Below are 18,688 nucleotides of genomic sequence, written 5' to 3'. Positions count from 1 at the left end.
CTCAAGGCAGACTCCAATGGATTCTCAGTCAGGTAACAGCACTAATAGAATGAAAAAGCAAGAGGAAGGCATCTCTTTCTTTCATCAAAATATAAGGGGCCTCTTAAACAAAATAGATCAACTCCTTATTAACATTAGTGAAAAGGACAGTATAAATAATGCCCAGATTTTGTGCTTAACTGAGCACCATGTTACTGATAAATGTGCCTTGCCATCTATAGCAAGTTATACTTTAGTAACATACTACTGTAGGGAAAGTAAAGATAAAGGTGGAGTAGCAATTTATGTTAAGGATAGTGTAGCATACAAAGCTATAGATATTAAGAAATATTGTGTGGAACAACAATTTGAGGCATGTGCCACAGAAATAACAACTAAATTCTATCCAATAATAGTGTTGGCTGTCTACAGGGCTCCTTCAGGTGACATAAAAACTTTTCTGCATTCAATGGAACTCCTTCTGTCATGGTTACTTTCAAAAGCGAAGGATATTGTAGTATTAGGTGATTTTAATATAAACTTTTTGACAGAAAACAAGAATAAAATAGACTTTGAGATTGTGATGAACTTACTCAATCTGACTTCAGTAATAAATTTCCCAACAAGAATTACATCCGAGTGCCAAACTATGATAGACAACGTTTTTTTAGATGTAAATAGACATCAGAATTATATTGTCAGGCAGGTTATAAGTGGGCTTTCAGATCATGATGGACAAATTCTCACTATTTATGACGTTAATCTGTTCAAAAAAGAATTTCCTCGATGGAAAGTCATAAGAGTAATTAATGAAAAGGCGAAAGGAACTTTCAACCACAGGTTGCAGCAAATGGATTGGTCTTTAGTATATAGCCATGATGATGTTGATACTAAATTTAACTGTTTTATAAATGAATTCTGTGCTCTTTTTGAAGAAATATTTCCCAAGAAATGGGTCAGAAACAGTGCTTCCAATTCTGTAAGCAAGCCTTGGATTACAAAAGGTATAAAACAGTCATGTAAAACCAAAAGGGAAACTTATGCTGCAATAAGATTCTGTAAAGATGTAGAAAAATGGGAACACTATAGAATATACTGTAAAATTTTGAAGAAACTAATACAGAAATCAAAAGCCCTTTATTATGAGAAGAAAATAGATAATTCTAATAATAAAATAAAAGCAATTTGGAGCATTGTAAAAAAAGAAACAGGAAGAGATGCAACAAGTAAAGAAGATATAAATAATATCAGATATGAAGGTATCCTAATAGATAACCCCAAAAGGGTGGCTGAGATTTTTAATATACACTTCCTATCAGTATCTCAACAGATTGGTTGCAAGCCCGATGTTGATGAAGCTGTAACTCTTTGTCAAGCTGTATATTCTAACACAATTTCAGAAATGCACCTTAATCCTGTCACTGTAGAAGAAATTCAAAAAATCATCATGTCTCTAAAAAGTACGAATTCTGCAGGGGTTGATAATATATCTAGTAATTTATTGAAATATTCTTGTGTGTGGATAAGGGACATTCTCTGTCATATTTTCAATGCTTCCCTTCAAAAAGGTGTTGTTCGCAGTAGACTTAAGTATGCCATTGTGAAGCCCCTGTACAAAAAGGAGGATAAAGCTGAACTAACTAACTATCGACCTATCTCTTTGCTGACAGCTTTCTCCAAAATTCTAGAAAAGCTAATACATGTAAGAATTACTGATCATCTCATGAAGAATGGAGTTCTCAGCAAAAGCCAGTTTGGCTTTCAAAAGGGCCGTTCAACAGAAGACGCAGTCTACGCACTTGCAAATGAAGTTCTAGAAACCCTTAATGAAAAAATGCTAGCACTTGGTGTCTTCTGCGATTTATCCAAAGCATTTGACTGTGTTGATCACCAGACTCTCTTGCAAAAAGCAAAATTAGTAGGAATAAGTGGTGTTGCAGGCAATTGGCTACAGTCGTACCTCCAAGACAGAAAACAAAAAGTTGTGTTGAATAGCTCGGGTGGAGTATGTGACACTTCCTCAGGTTCTGAATGGAGTTCCATTACATGTGGAGTGCCCCAGGGCTCAATTCTTGGGCCACTATTATTCCTGATTTTTATAAATGATCTACCATCATGTACAAGCCTGCCGTGTAAATTTACATTATTTGCTGATGATACCACAATTTTTATGAGCAGTAGAACAGTCAACAATCTTGAGGAACTCAGTAATCACATACTCTCAGATATGGTTAATTGGTTCAAGGTGAATGGTCTCTCATTAAATTCCAGTAAGACCAGCTTTATTCAATTCTGTACAAAAACAGAAAAAGAGAGAGAGATAAGTGTGACATGTGGTAATCAACCAATAGTCAGAATGGAAACAACAAAATTTCTTGGCGTGCACATTGACAAGAAAATGAACTGGTCTTCACATATTATTGATCTCTGTAAGAGGCTTAGCTCTGCTACCTATGCTTTACGGGTTGTCACTACATGTGTTGAACCTAACACTGCAAAAGTGGCCTATTATGGCTATTTTCATTGTCTCATTGAGTACGGAATTATTTTTTGGGGCAACCAGCCATTAGCAAGGAAAGTGTTCATTGCACAGAAGCGAGCTTTAAGAATTATATGTAGATTGCGCCCAAGAGACTCTTGTAGAAATAGTTTTCGTAATCTTAAAATATACACAACTACATGCCAATATATTTTTTGTCTCATGTGTTTTGTTTGTAAAAATATAGATATATTTCAACCAAATAGTAATTATCATGAGCATAACACACGGAGGAAGAATGACATACACAGTGAACTCAGAAATTTGAGCTTGGCACAAAAGGGTGTCCATTACACTGGAGCAAAACTCTTCAATGCTCTTCCTCCCGAAATAAAGACAAAGATTCATAACAATAGCGAGTTTAAGAAAGCACTAAAAATATTTCTGCTAGAAAAAGCTTTTTACAGTCTAGATGAATTTTTAACTAAATAAATTGTAATATTTTAATATTATATAATACAAGTTGACATAATGCCACTACGAATTTTATTTAACCTGAGATCTGTATCTGTGTGTGCTCTGTATCTGTTTTCTGTAGTGTTTTAATAATTCTAAGAAAATATGTATTTTCTTTTTCTATATTGCTGCCCAAAGAATTTACTGTATAAGTTTTTATATAATTATGTACTCAAATTTCTGTATATGCTATAAGATTATCAGACTGTATTTGTAAAAAACTGACTCGTTCCACGTCCTTGTGTATTCAACACAGTTGACCTATGGAACACGAAATAAATCAAATCAAATCAAAGCAAATAGTGAAGCTGACTTACAGGAAAAAGTCACATTAGCGACAGACGAAGCAGACAGATGATTTAATCAAAACAGACTCATTGTGAATGCCAAAAAAAACAACGTGGATCAACTTCAGACATATTACAAATAAAATAAAAACTAACCTTAGAGTAGAACTGGGTAAGTGTAAGATTGAACAAGCATCATACAGTAAATTCTTGGGAGTATGGTTTGATGTGTTTATTTCTCATTCATGCACAGTTTATTAAGATATGGTGTACAGTTTTGGGGGAACAACAGTCTAAAAAAACATTCATTTAGACCACAAAAGAAGGCAGGCAGAATAATAAAAGATGTAGGATGTAGAGACTCTTGTAGGCATGCTTTCAAAGAATTAAAAATCATGACACTACCATCCTTATACATATATGAAAGCATATGTTTCTTAAAAGAACATGAGGAATTTTCTACATTAAACAGAGAACTACGAAACGAGGAATAGGAATGATTTCCACAGAGAAATTCATAAAACAGCTATGTATCACAAAAGTGTACTATAGCAACCCAAAATCCTCTACAGTGCTCTCCCCAAAGAACTAAAAATAATACCAAAACTGCACGTATTTAAAAGAGAATTAAAAAACATGTTATTGAGCAATAATTTTTACAGTATTGAAAAGTTGATGAATCATTGACAATAAAAGTGCAGTTAATATTTCCCTGACATAATAAATATGTGTAATTGCTCACATTTAAATACTTGCTGTTTCTATGAAAGTGTGAAAGAGTATTAATGTAAGAATGGAAATAATCTTTGATGTGAGAATCACTAGCTTTTTTTTAATGTATGTTGTTATCCTGCGTGTATATTTTTATGTTAATGTTCTTATAGTTCTATTAAAATTGTAATGTCTAAGTGACAAGTAAATTCAATTATAAATTTTCATGTAAATGTATTTTAAATTGTAATGTTTATTGACAAGTCCTATGTCATTTTGATGATGTACTACAAGGATGCTAATAAATTGAATTGAATTGATTTGATATTTCGAGACCCCCCCCCTCCCCGCCCCCCACACACACACAATTATTTACATTTCAGCAGTGTTAACATACATTAAAATAATTCAAAATGCATGACTATATGTAAGAAATTATGAATGTTTGTAACTATGTATATGAGATGGAGCCTATTCATTTACGTGGTTACATTGTCAATGTCAGATAAAGATTCTACATAGGCAACTAACATGAGTATATGATCTCAGACATTTACTGTGCTGTGCAGGAATTTTCTTTCAAAATCATATACATTGTAAATTGTTTTTAGTTAGCAATTTTTTTGTGAAAAAGTCAGTAATATTATTTTTATTTATTGCTTATTTAGCCTGACCAGATTAGGGACTTAAGGTTCTTTCTTACATCTGGCCAGGAGCAACATTAGCCATAGATATTGCAAAACATTCACAATAATAATAATAATAAAGGGCATTAAAATGGTGTAGTTTGGTTTAGCATGTTTGAAGCCACGTTTAGTATGATCAGAACCAGAAAGGGTAAAGAAAGAGTGTGATAGCACATCTAAACTGACTCTCACAGTTCTCATACCTAGGGTGGCATAAATGAAAAGAACTAAGCCCTGTTAGTGAGTGAGATAAATATTGATTGGCTGTCAGGATCTCAAATTAATATTCTAGCCTATATCAAGCCATGCAAAAGACATTGATTAAGACCCTACCTGCAGGGATCCACTTATGTACAAGGGTACTGGAGAAAGGTGCTAGAGATCGCAACACTGACAAACAAAAGGTTGAGAAAACAAACACAGAGATGTATTCTGAAATCAGTAGAGAACAAGGTACTCTTAACTGAGGATGGCCGCCACTGGCATGAAAATATTCCCAGAACATAACGTAGAAAGAGCATTGACCTATAACTACACAAGTTTAACTTCAGGGTGGTTCAGAGAGAGAACACTGAACTATGAGAACCGTGTTTAGGCAACCAAAAGGGGCAAGAGAGGGGAGGGGGGTGGGGGGGGGAGGGGGAGGGCAAACTTCAGTGGACCATACTGCATGGCTGGCACAGTTGCTTTCCCATAGTATTGTGAAATACTTACGTTCATCAAATGACTGAAATGGCAATCAAATCTGAACATTGTTACTAGACTGTGCCTGAAGTAACGAACGATTAAACTTTACTGTAGCATGTCGGAACATACCTACAGACAAGACACAGTCATGGGCAAGATGGTAGATGGTTGTCCTCACAAGATGACATTACAGAATGCCCCTGGAGTGGTGGTGCCCAGTGGTTTTGTTGCCTGGCTTGCACCTCATACTACTGTGCCTACAGCTGAAAAAAGTAGTTCTGCTGCCAACTTGCTGGGTGGTCAAGCAGTACTTGTTATGTACTGGGACATAGAATGGCTGCTTCATATTTTCCTGAGACGTTTTCTAACCTGGATCAGCCTCAGCCATTGCAGCAGTGGGTTTTTCTGTATTTGTGCATGCCTCATGACCAAGAAGACACTCTGTTTAAACTTGAAACTTTTTAATGGCCATCACCATATCGAACAAATTATTAATTCCTCTCAGATTGGCTGCAGCTGCAATCTGTGTTCTGATTTCAACAGTTCCTCTTTATCTAGAGAGTCATTGTTATGAGATTTCTTTCCTTTCTGTAATTATTTTGATGCTCTAATTTATGGCTGAACTTTTTTGTATAAGTTTAAATAAAATTGTTACACAAATTGTGGATGCAGCAGCAGTTTGTTCCTCATAAAAAGGTCATAAAACTGTCATCTGATTTCATATTCATATTCATTAATTACTTCTTGGTTTGTCCTTTTTTTCTGGTCTTCCACAGTTGTCCCCATGCTCATGACAGCACATGGCATTCCTGGGAGGGTTCGTAACCCAATGTATCATAAGAGGTGAAGATTGAAATGACAGTGACAGTGGCTGATAGGAAAGAACAGAATTTAAATAGAGAATTCTGTCCACAGGGGGAAGGGGCAGGGGAAGGGGAAGGAAAAGTTGTGGGGGAAGGTGGGATTGATGAGATGAGCTGCAGAGTTATAGTTATTACGATATAATGTGGACCATTAGCAGTCTTTTGAAGCTTGAAAGGTGAGTTTGAGATAGTATTTATTTATTTTATTTCATTATCCATTCATACAGGGTTCAGCTTACAATTATTACGATCTGACACCATAATACAATGAAAATAAATCGCCCAAAAATTTTACAAACAATGGAAAGTTCAGGCCAGAATATCAACAGTTATGAAAAGGATAGATTTTTATTCGCCATAATGTAGACCCATTGAGTTGCACACAGGAGCACTGGAAATCCTATTACATACTAAGCTTTCAGCCAAAGTTTTCTTCTGAAAAGAAAATGACAGAGGTACCTGTCATGTGTGTGAAGTGTGCTGTCTAGTGTGTGTGTGTGTGTGTGTGTGTGTGTGTGTGTGTGTGTGTGTGTGTGTGTGTGTGTTCTTTCTCTTCTGAAGTTTCTCTTCTGAAGAAGGCTTTGGCCAAAATGTTAGTATGCAAAAGTCTTTCCACTGTGCCTGTCTGCAATTCAACATGTCAGCTTTACGGGGAGCAATCTACCCCTTTAAAAAAATATACAAACACAGAATATATGTTATATGAATATAGCACAGGTGGTCAGCCATGATCTTAATGAAGGGACCATCCTCGCATTTGCCTGAAATGACTTAGGAAAACTATGGAAATGCTAAATCAGTATGGCCATACAGAGCAAGCTCTGTCCTCTCGAATGTGTGGCTGATGTCTTTATTTTAACAGCTGCACTGCCTCATTCGGTTGGTCCTTTTTGTGCAATGTTCTTTGATATAAACGCAGTTTTACTTTTAATTGTTGCACACATCATACAATGCTGCTAATGAATCTGGAATCTTGAACCTGCTGTCATATACCCCTTGCACTAACTCAAGTCTGCTCAGAAAACTGTCTCCATTAAATTTGGAAAACTGATTATAGGCCATTAAAATGTAACAATTTCCCATGCCCATCTTCATGTCCTCTATTCAGTCTACCCAAAATACTGAGTTGGCACCCCCTACAATGAGGGATATGTTGAAATTGGGAGAACAATAAGACATTACTATTGTGCACTACAGATATTGGCACATGATTTTCTTGCGAAAGCATTACAGTACTGAAATATGACATGCTGATGGTCATGCCCTTCCATTATTAACCACACCTCTGTATCCTGTAAGTAATCTTTGGCTGTGTAACATGAATTACTTAAAAAGAATGTTTCGGCTGCTTTTTTAGATACAAGTATTTTAGTAATCTTTTTCATCATGGAACAAAATAATAATATAAAACCTAAAAACCTGTTTTGAGGTTTTTGCTTGTTTTTTCTTGATAAATGTTAGTTCAAAATGGCTCTTGTTCCATGATTATGTACAGAAGTATTATTGAAATACTTAGTAATGTTTTCCCTGATACACACAACAGACTGCTCTATGTACTCACTTTGGAGGATGGAAAAACAAAAATATTATGAAAAGGATAGATTGCTACTCACCACATAGATGACTGGACTTTGATTGTTCAGTTTTTGCCTAATGGCTTTTCTTCCATCCCACAATTTAGTGCTGCTGCCTCTGTTACTATCTCTAATGCATTACTTTAATAAGTGTCTGCTCTTTCCTTTCCCTCCTCTCCTGTGTTTTACTGTCAACTTACAAACTACAGGTGCTCTGTCTTTGACTTGTCACCTCTGTGTATGGAGAATAGCAATGTATCCTGTTCATAATATTGGATAAACAGTTTATTTACTCTATTAGATGCTCTATCCCAGAAGATAATTCCCTCAGATGACAGGGAGTGGAAATGAGCAAAACAAGCCAGTACTTTTCTCTCTTCAGCACAATGGGGATGCTTAATGGCATCTTAATGTTCCTCAAAGCAGCAGAACACTTCTGATGAAGGCTTTGAAGAATAAAGTCACAGAATAAATGTCATGGAATAATGAGCAATATCCGAGGGCTTGCCCTTGTGTGATGAACCATTTCAGTTGCAAATAGTCAAATACAATTCAGAAAACAAATTCATCATACATCACAAAGTAGAGGCTTCTATCAAATAAATACTACCAGCATCTACTCAGACTTAGAAAACTGTAACATGAAATGACTCCCATGCTCACACCACTCTTGCGTACTGCAGTCAGCTTTAAAGGGGCAACATGGTGCTTTCAGGCAGTGGATGCCTGGTAACTGATTTCGATATATGACACACCAGACACAAATACAGTTGGAGCCAGCCAGCTTCTGTATCCAAAGTGTAGTGGCATTTAAGGCCTCCCCAAATTAAGAGCACTGACCCAGTACAGTACCTTATTTCTCCCTGCACCAAACACAGTCAGCCATGTCACTTTAAACAACAGCAGTTACCCATATGCACATTCTGCTTTGCTCCAGCATACGCTCAGTGCAGCAATGAGACTCCGCCAGTTGTACCATTGCCTTCGCTGTTAGTTTTTAGCCTCCTCTCTTTGTTGACAGCATTCATTCATGTCGCACACACTCCCACACCTGTTGACTACCTAGCGCTCCATTTGTCTCTCTATACTGCCCACACAGCTCTGGTGTGACAGTGCCCAGAAGCTGGCCATTTCTGCCATATGCCACAGAACCAAGTTTCTGACACCCAGTTGGCCATGCAGCAAATTCGAAACGTGCAGGCAACCATCACACCATTAATGTCTACTTCTGCTGCTGAAAGGTCATTATTGTTTGTTTGGAACTGCACATTAAGTCTTTGTGAGAGTAAGACTTGAACTATTAAGTGTAAAGTATTTGTAGGTCTGTTCAGCTGATGTCAGACCTGCATCTGTTAGACCTGAGACTGGATCCTTGATTAGTATGTTTGTTATCAGCAAAACTTACAGTTTTTGAACTGCTCTTTAAAGTTACCGGAAGATCACTTAAGTAGGTCAGAAATAAGAGTGGGCCGAATACCAATCCTTTTGGCACCCCATATGTTACACACCTCCATTTTGACATTATTTCAGTGCCTGAGAGACAGTATGGCAATGAGACCTGCTTGACTTGTGTTACAAAGGAACAATACCATCATTGCAAAAGGAATGTCATTATGCCATACCACATTAGTTTGTTAAGTATAATTTTATTATTCACACAGTAGAATTTTATGATTCACACAACTGAAGACTTTGGCAAAGTAACAGCATATACAACAGAAATTTTATTATTATTATTATTTTAGCTCTGCTATCACTTGATTTGTGAGGTCTTGCATTGATTTCTCTGTGGAAAATCCTTTCTGAAAGCCAAACTGAAAGGCAGTTAACTAGTTCTAGCTAGGCCACCTTCCAGAATACTTGTGCAAAAACTGGAGACAGATTTAGTATGTAATTATAGCTAGGTTGCTTATCTCCAGTTTTGTAAATGGTTTCCTAAACCCTGGGTGTGTTTAACATTCATTTATTTTGTTTATCAATGTCAAAAAATTGTTAGCATTATACAGTACACTGATGTCCATTTTCCTCATATTCTGTCAGTTACATACACTTCAATGGGCTCTTTTATAAACTACTCACATTCAACTCTACCACAGAACCAACTTATACAATGGTGTATCTGCAAATTAGAAGAAATACAATTGAGTAATTCAGTGACTGACCTAATTTTATAATTTACTTGTGTTTTGTTTTTTGACATATGTTGTATCTTACAAATTATAATCATAAAATTTACTTAATGATGCTCTTATTATGACTTTTGTGTGGGACATTAACTTGGCATCTATTTTTATCATGAACAGATAAGTTGATACAATTTAGAAATTTTATATAAGAAAAATATGACAATTGCAGTTTGACAGAAATGTTATGCAAAGCATTACAAAATGCATGCAAGACCCAACATCTGTATTGAAGTCTGTATTACAACAAAATTGATTTGGATCAGCAGAACCACAATCATAAGTAAAATATGTGGTTCCTTGTGACTTGAAAATTTTAAGTAAACTGTCCAGTACCTCCACATGTTAAAAAAGTTATGAATTAACTGTCTGGTACCATAAAATGTATGTTAAAATATTCACATTTGTTATTTTGCCTGTTATTTATATTCTGTATTCCTCGTTCATGTGCATTCTGTTTTCTGTGTTGTGCTACTGTGCTCCACACCTTGATCCACTGTAGGTGAGTGATTGCCCTTCTCTTATCTTATTTATTGCTCCATTCAAGAATTTCCATTATTGTTAAGATTCTTTTTAGCTATGCAACTTATCCGTTTTTAATTTAAATACATCTGTGGAATGAAAGTAATTGTGTATAGCTAATGATTTGAGGCTATATTCAAAATTTGCTTCACTGCTTATCAGATATTTCAAATTATTGGACAAATGAAAAAGATTTTTGTGTCTGCATATTGAAGTACTTCATGAGACTCTAACAGCCATAGTAATTATGGTAATTTTCTCCTCTAGATTGTAGCTGTGAATGTTATTACTGTTCTCAAACTATGATGGATTATCTTCTGGTAAACCTTCCGGGATGTAAGGTCGTGGTCCATGAAACTCTTCAGCTCCTGATGTTTTGTCCAGAGCTGCGCTGGACATCTTCAGAGGGGTGTATCTCCTCCGGTGAGTCTTGCCGAGGAGATACACCCCTCTGAAAATGTCCAGCGCAGCTCTAGACGAAACGTTAGGAGCTGGAGTTTCATGGACCACGACCTTACATCCCGGAAGGTTTACCAGAAGATATGTCATCCGGTTGTGAAAGCCTTCATACTATGATGGATTGTTTATGCCAAATTTTATCAGCAAATACAGGGTGCGTCAAAAAAATGTATACACACTTTGAAGTGTCATAGAAAAATTATTTCCTGTTCTACAATGTTAAATTTCTGGAAGCTTCAAGTCCAACTGGAAAAATAAATGTACTTTGCAAATGTGATTAATGTTCAAACTGGCGGCCTTCAGCATCAATACGTTTATGAGTACATCGTACCAAAGTGTTCAATGAGATTTCTGCGCACACCGCCTGAATCTCATTCCAAAGTGTGTCCAGGTTACGTGGTTTATGTTTGTTTGTACATCTCATCTTTTACTGTGCCCCATAAGAAGAAATCCAGTGGTGTGAGGTCTGGAGAGTGTGCAAGAAACTCGATTGGTCCCCTGCATCCTATCCACTGGCCTGGCACATTGTGAACAGGTATGCTCATACGTCCGTATGATAGTGCGGCGGGGCACCATCTTGTTGAAAATAAAACTCATCATTACCATATAATCCACGAATGGCAGGGAATATGGAGGCAGCAAGCATTGTTAGGTACGTTTCTCCAGTAACAGTACCTTCAAAGCGGAAAGGCCGAATGAGTCCCCTTGCAGACAGACCACACCACACATTTACACCAGGCAAATTCACAGCCTTTTCAACTGTAATGTGAGGATTATCTTCAGCCCAGTACACACAATTGTGCCTATTGACAGTTCCATTGAGTTTGAATTGGGCTTCGTCCAACCAAATTATGCTATCCATAAATCCTGGTTCACGTCTTACCGTCTCCTGAACGCATTCACAAAATTCTAACCTTCGATCTGGATCGTCGTCACTTAACTGTTGCTCCAGCCTTGGAATGTACACACGACACTTGCCTTTCTTCAGAATGCGTAGCACACTACGTACTAGCACTTACATTACTCTCACATGCCGCTTGCCTTGAGGATTTTTGAGGTGAACGCTGAAACATTTCCAAGACCGCAGTTGTGGAATCATCACTTGTAGCTGTACGAGGTCGCCCTGATTGACCTTTCTGCACATCACACACTGTTCCATGAATTTCGAATTTGTCTCGTAGACGTGTAATTGTTAACCTTGAAGGTGGTTCTGTACCATACTCACTTCTCCACTGTCTTCGAACTGGAGCTACATTCTCAAACTTCCAGTACCACTTAATTATCTGCTTCCACACTTCAAAGCTCAAACGCCTGTCCGCCACGTTGCAGTTACTTCCTTGCCACTGCTGCCACCTGTTGAAGAAACATAACATTACTTTCTCACAGATATTTAACCTTGTAGAACAGGAAATAAATTGTCTATGACAGTTCAAAGTGTGTATACATTTTTTGACACATGCTGTATAAGTACTATAAACATTGTGAAAACATCTAACTCCTTGAGGAGGTGCCTAAGAGGTGATTGTAGGTGAACATTGCATATTATTCTCACTGTACAGTGTTGTGTTACATTCATTTTCTTTCTAAGAAATGAAGTGCATCAGAAACTTGTGCCATAAGTGAGAGTAAATGTGTAAGTTATGTTAAGGTATCAATTGATTTGCTTCTGAAACTAGCAAATGTAAGTAAAGTGGAAGTAGCTGAACACAGTCTTTTGAGCAGCTCAGCAATGCATGCCTTGCAATTAGTTTTCTTTAATGTGTACACCATAAGATTTGGAACGTTTTGCCTTAATTGCAACATTAACTGTCAGTGTTATTTTGTCATCCCTATCCAGTTGTACTGTATCAAGTTAACTGAATTTGACACAGTGGTGAGGAACTGCGATGAGGCTGACTGTGAGGCGTCTGGTGGTGGGTGTGGCTGTCAGTGCTGCCACCTGCGGCCTGCTGCTGCTGTGTGTCAGTAGAGGGAAGCCCGTGCAGGACACACACCGGCACCTGGTGGGTACACACCATCCATGTCTACATAACATTTGTTCTTTCTTTTTACACTGTGCCTAGCTAGGGACTGTGGGTCAGTTTCAATCCCTTCTAATGTACTGTTTTCTTGTCTTCCACTTTCTTACACCATTTCACTGTATTTCTTTCCTCAGATCACTTCATCCTTGAAATCTGTCTGATTGTGGCACTTGCCTCTTGCAGACTCTTCTTTCTGCTATTGGTCCTTTGATGTTGTGTATTTGAAAATCTTCTTTTAACTTTTACAATCAGGGCTGTTCCTAATTTCTTTTTCCAGAGATACATGGTGATCCATTTTGTTAACATATTATCATTCATTCTACATTCAGAAAAATGTCAGTCATTTTCCCCATATTGTTTTGTTATTTTTTCCCCTATGTTTTATACAAGGCATCTCAGGTGACTTCTGCATCTCAAACATTTCCCAAACTGATTAAGATATCACAATTCCATTTTCACCCGGTGAATGACATTAGAAACAGATGAATCTTGATCTAATGAAACTATTTACTGGATTTTGGAGAGTGAAGTACAGTCAAATTCATCAGTTTCAGGACTTTGGTAATAACAGCAGAAATTACTGTAGTTCCATCTGAATAACTGACATTTATGTAGATGTCTCTACAATTAATATAGGTAGACAAGACAATACTTCATTTAGTGAGCACTTTCATGCAATATCTTAAACAGTCCCAGAGATATTTCAAGTCAACAGGTTAGCAGAATCACCCTTTAAATTTCACTACTACTTCTAGGTGCTCAGACATCTTTGTTCCCTATTGGACTTCTACTTTGTCTCTGTATTCACTTGCAAAGATTCATTCTGGCTTCGCAACTGGGTTTAATGTATTACTTTGGCACTTCGCAACATGCAATTTTTATTGTATTTTATATGCTCTTTCCATTTTGTTTACCATTTCAGCTATGACAAATTTTGTAACTTATGTTCTTATGTTATCTATACTAGATACTTGAAATTTTTTAGCCTTTCGTATGTAACCAATGTCAGCTAGTAGAAACTGATCATCATAATTCCTGTGTCATATAGGATTGCAGAAATTGTTGAATAGCTTCTACTTGCTCTAAAAGTGGCATGATCTCTTGTTACCTTATTTTGTTAGCTCTGAAGACTAATTTAGAAATGCAGAGGACTGGGGTCCTTACAAAAAGCAGCTTTACCAACATTTTTTGGTGTTCCAGGAGGTTGACATTGAGATATTTAAGGGTCTTTTCTTATCACGGATATTAGCTCCTCTGCAAGGACCAGCATCACTTTCTTTTGATGATATTTGTATTTTGCTGTCCTCCTGTCACCACATGCTTACGCATGTGGTTGTTACTCATGTTGAATTCTACCAGTGTCAGAAACAGCTGCAGAAATTGTTTTGAACATGGGTGGCTGGTCATATTATTTATCATTTAGAGTTTTCCTAAGTGAAATAAAGGAACCACACACTAACCATGAGAAACACTTCCATATTGTGACACCACCTTCTCCATACTTCACTGCTGACACTAAACACAGTGGTGGGTAATTTTCTCCAGGTGGTTGACAAACCCTGATCACTCCAGGTCACTTGTTTCCTGTCATCCACTGTCCAGTGGTATTGCTCTTTACACCACTTGCTTAGCACTGACTACAAAACTGTGTGGCTATGAGGAGCTGCTCGACCATTGTACCCAATCCTTTTCAACCCCTTCACACAATCATTGTCACAGCTGGGCTGCTGGGAGCACTTTGGAACTCCACTAATTTAATGCAATTTTCAAATCCACCCTCTGCAATGCTCAGTGATCTTGTCTGTCAGTACATGTCTGCCTGCTCTCAGTTTAGCCACAGTTGTTCCTTCATATTTTGACTCGACATTTGCACCACCAACACTCGACTTGGCCAACTTTAGGATTCAGGTGTCTGTGATGGGAATCTCTGGAGGGAATGTGATGCTCTTTTTGAGCAACAACATGGAGAAAATTTAGAAAACTGGCATTTGAGACTGACTTCTGAACAGTTCTACTGCTACCAACGTAACATTTAGTGTAAGGACCATTGAGATAATATACAAGAAATTAGGGCTCATACAAAGGCATATACACTGTAGTTTTCCTTTGCTGTATTTTCAAGTGGAACACAAAAGGAAATGTCTACTAGCAGTACATGCAGAATGTGTATGTAGATACATATAATGTATTTGTTACTCTGGTGATATTCAATGACTGGATTACAACTGAATTCACTGACATATCCTGACTGATCCATTCTGCTGTTACTGCTTATCTGCTGACAACACAGTACTTCCTGCATCCTTTTATTCTGGGGGGTCCACCTCTCATGATATCTAGTGGTCAATTCCACATTACATAGAGGTGTCTGGATACTTTTGACTAGACACTGTATGTACGGGGATGGAGGAACTAGAATTCTGAAACATCTTTTAAGTTATGACCCATTTTTGGATGGCTGTATAAAACACTTTGCAATGTTTCTCATATGATTATTTGATGTTGTAAATAGCTATTTATTAAATGTCCACAACATTTTGAATTTAATTTTCATCCTCTTTATATTTTTTGATGCTGAATCCAGTTATGATGATCAGTTTTCTTGAAATATATTAATATAGGTTTTGCAACACAGATCAGTAAGCCACACACACTATACACTAATTGTTGGTGAGGCGGGTACCAGGTTGAGATTCATTGGGAGATTGCTTAGAAAATGTAGTCCATCAACAAAGGAGGTGGCTTACAAAACACTCGTTCGACCTATACTTGAGTATTGCTCATCAGTGTGGGATCCGTACCAGATCGGTCTGACAGAGGAGATAGAGGAGATCCAAAGAAGAGCGGCGCGTTTCGTCACAGGTTTATTTGGTAACCGTGATAGCGTTACGGAGATGTTTAATAAACTCAAGTGGCAGACTCTGCAAGAGAGGCGCTCTGCATCGCGGTGTAGCTTGCTCACCAGGTTTCAAGAGGGTACGTTTCTGGATGAGGTATCGAATATATTGCTTCCCCCTACTTATACCTCCCGAGGAGATCACGAATGTAAAATTAGAGAGATTAGAGCGTGCACGGAGGCTTTCAGACAGTCGTTCTTCCCGCGAACCATACGCGACTGGAACAGGAAAGGGAGGTAATGACAGTGGCACGTAAAGTGCCCTCCGCCACACACCGTTGGGTGGCTTGCGGAGTATCAATGTAGATGTAGATGTAGATTCACAAAACTTCACAAGTGGCAATGACCAACATACCAACTTACATCTATACTGTGCAAACCACTGTGAAGTGCATGGCAGTGGGTATGTCCCACTTTATCTGTTATTAGGATTTTTTTCCTCTTTCTGTACACATATGGAACTCAATGCTCTTGTCTGTCAGTACATGTCTGCGTGGTCTTGCTTTAGCCACAGTTGTTCCTTCATGTTTTGATTTGACAATTGCACCACCAACACTTGAGACCATTTAAATGCCTCTGAGCATGCTGTAGTTAATCTTGTTATTGCGATACCTACGGCAGCGATACATAGGGGGTTGTAGTATATTCCTAGAGTTATGATTTAAAGCTGGTTTTTGAAACTTTGTTATTAGACTTTCTAAGGCTAGTTTACATCTATCTTCAACAGTCTGACAGTTTAATTTCTTCAGTATTTCTGTGACACTCACCCAGCGATCAAACAAAACATTGACCATTCATGGTACTCTTCTTTGAATATGTTCAAAATCCCCCGTCAATCCCATCTGGTATGGATCCCATGCACTGGAGCAATACCTACAGACCATAAAGAAGCAATTGCTCAAAGAGAAAACTTTCGTGGTTCTCAGATTAATGTGGAGCATTGATCTTTAGCATTTAAACATATGAACCAAAACCAAATCCATCACGAAAATGTGTGTCTCACTGACACTATTCGAAGTAACATAACCAAAGTTTAATCTCCTTCAAGAAACAACATAGTTAATATTAGATCAGTTTTGAATGTATGACAGCCTTAGTGACCAAATTGGCTGCAGTGTTCTGAATTAAGCATTTCAGTCTTGCTATATCATTTTGATATAAATCTTGCCTATGATCTGTGAAACATAGGTTAACTAAAAACAATTAGGGACATAGAGAAAATGAAATCAAAATGGTTGGTCCCAGGAAGACTACTATGACCGTCCTTGGCAGGACTAGTGTCTTACAGTTGCAGCCACTATCAGGACACCTACAACAAGAGATAGCGTTGTACACAACCACGTCAAAGTTACCAACATCTCCAGGATGCTAAATAAGATAATGTACAATGAGGTTTGCAAGCATTTACTATAGCAAATATTCACTGCAACAAACAGTCAGGATTCTTAACTGACATAATGCTCACCTCCAACTGACTGTGGCTTTCTGAGCGATGCCTATGGAAAGGTGCGCATAGTAAAATGACAAAATTAGAAAATACAAGACCATTACATTTTATATATTAAAATGGATCTCAGCAAAAGTAAAAATAAATGCAAAAACAAATTAGGCAGTGAAGTTATTTTGATCAACTAACATTGATTTATATCAAGGAAAGAAATAGACCCATAATAGAACACTGTAGCAGCCACCCCCTTCCCCTCCCCTCTTTACATGGCCCCACACAGATTCAAACCTCTTCCCTGCTTGTTGACACTAGAGAACAACATTCTGCTTCCTACTTCCTGTGACCGCTGCTAAGCTTTTTTCCTGCTCCCACAATGTTCCAACTTATGAAGAAGTATTGTGTGGTCTGCAGAATCTGACTTTGTGAGACCAAAGAAAATAGTAACTGTCCTCAGTCTGGCATTCAGCTCTGATAGTGCCTCACACACAAAAAATAAATTTCATCTTCTGTTGCCATCCCTTTCCTGAAATCAAACTGCTAGTCTGACAGAAAATTATGTGTACTGAAATGTCCCATTACTCTCCTACGTATTGCTTCATCAAAAACTTTTGGAAACACTGGTAGCAAAGAATTAGCTGGTACATAATTGTCTACATTCTCTCTTTCACCATTCTTATAAAATCTTTTCATTAATGAGTATTTCAGTCTGTCAGGAGACTGTCTACACCCGAAAGACAGCACACAAATGACTGACCACAGAACTAATGTATGGCACACTGATCATAATCCTACTTTAAATATCATCATAGCTGAGCATGTCTTTAATGACATAATACTTGATTGAATTTCATCTTTGCTAGTTTCCTGTAGCTACACCTGTGTACCAGAATGACAGCTTTCAAGAGCTCTGCATATTTCCTGTGGAAATAAAATATTGGTGTAACTTGTCCACTATTGACGAAAATGATTATTACTGTACTATACTCCTATAGTCTTCCATATTTCCACATTAGACTGTATTTTGTCATGTTTTCAGCTTAGATTCATATGAAAACTGTAAATTTATTTTTCTCCATGTTGCCAAATTACCAGTGTGTTGCGTACATACTAGAACTAAAATTTAGGGTCCAGGGGAGCAGAAAATAGTGCTGAAGCTGAAGGTTTGGGTGAAACTGGCTTTTCCACATGAAGTAAGTGGATAGTGGTTGTGTGGCAGTGCTGCATGGGATCACATACATCTGGTGCAGTGCACTCCTGTAAAATATTCACCTTGTCCTGTGTTGTTAGATTGTTTAATGGGTACTTGTCAGTGAAGCTCACCACCAAATTTCTGGATGAGACTGGTAGGCCTTTTAAGTACTTAATGAAATGTTCAGAG

At 37.6% G+C, this 18,688-nt stretch overlaps 1 protein-coding gene across 3 annotated transcripts in view; it reads left to right on the top strand.

Annotated features, from left to right (window-relative positions):
- Window positions 1-18,688, top strand: part of LOC124544947 (carbohydrate sulfotransferase 8-like) — a 118,473-nt gene that overhangs the window by 48,623 nt on the left and 51,162 nt on the right. For 2 of the 3 annotated variants that reach the window (XR_006967578.1, XM_047123694.1), the window contains exon 2: window positions 12,818-12,949. Coding sequence is in view for 1 of the 3 variants with exons in the window: in XM_047123694.1 (XP_046979650.1) it covers window positions 12,833-12,949 (117 nt within the window). In the remaining 2 variants the exon portion in view is untranslated. Of the gene's footprint in view, window positions 1-12,783; window positions 12,950-18,688 lie in introns of all 3 variants that reach the window. The other variant, XR_006967579.1, reaches the window with a different exon arrangement.

The sequence above is a fragment of the Schistocerca americana genome, chromosome 8 (genome assembly GCF_021461395.2).
Source record: "Schistocerca americana isolate TAMUIC-IGC-003095 chromosome 8, iqSchAmer2.1, whole genome shotgun sequence".
NCBI classification, from domain to species: domain Eukaryota; kingdom Metazoa; phylum Arthropoda; class Insecta; order Orthoptera; family Acrididae; genus Schistocerca; species Schistocerca americana.
The sequence above is the reverse complement of the archived record's forward strand: the minus strand, read 5'-3'. Positions and strand labels throughout refer to the sequence as shown.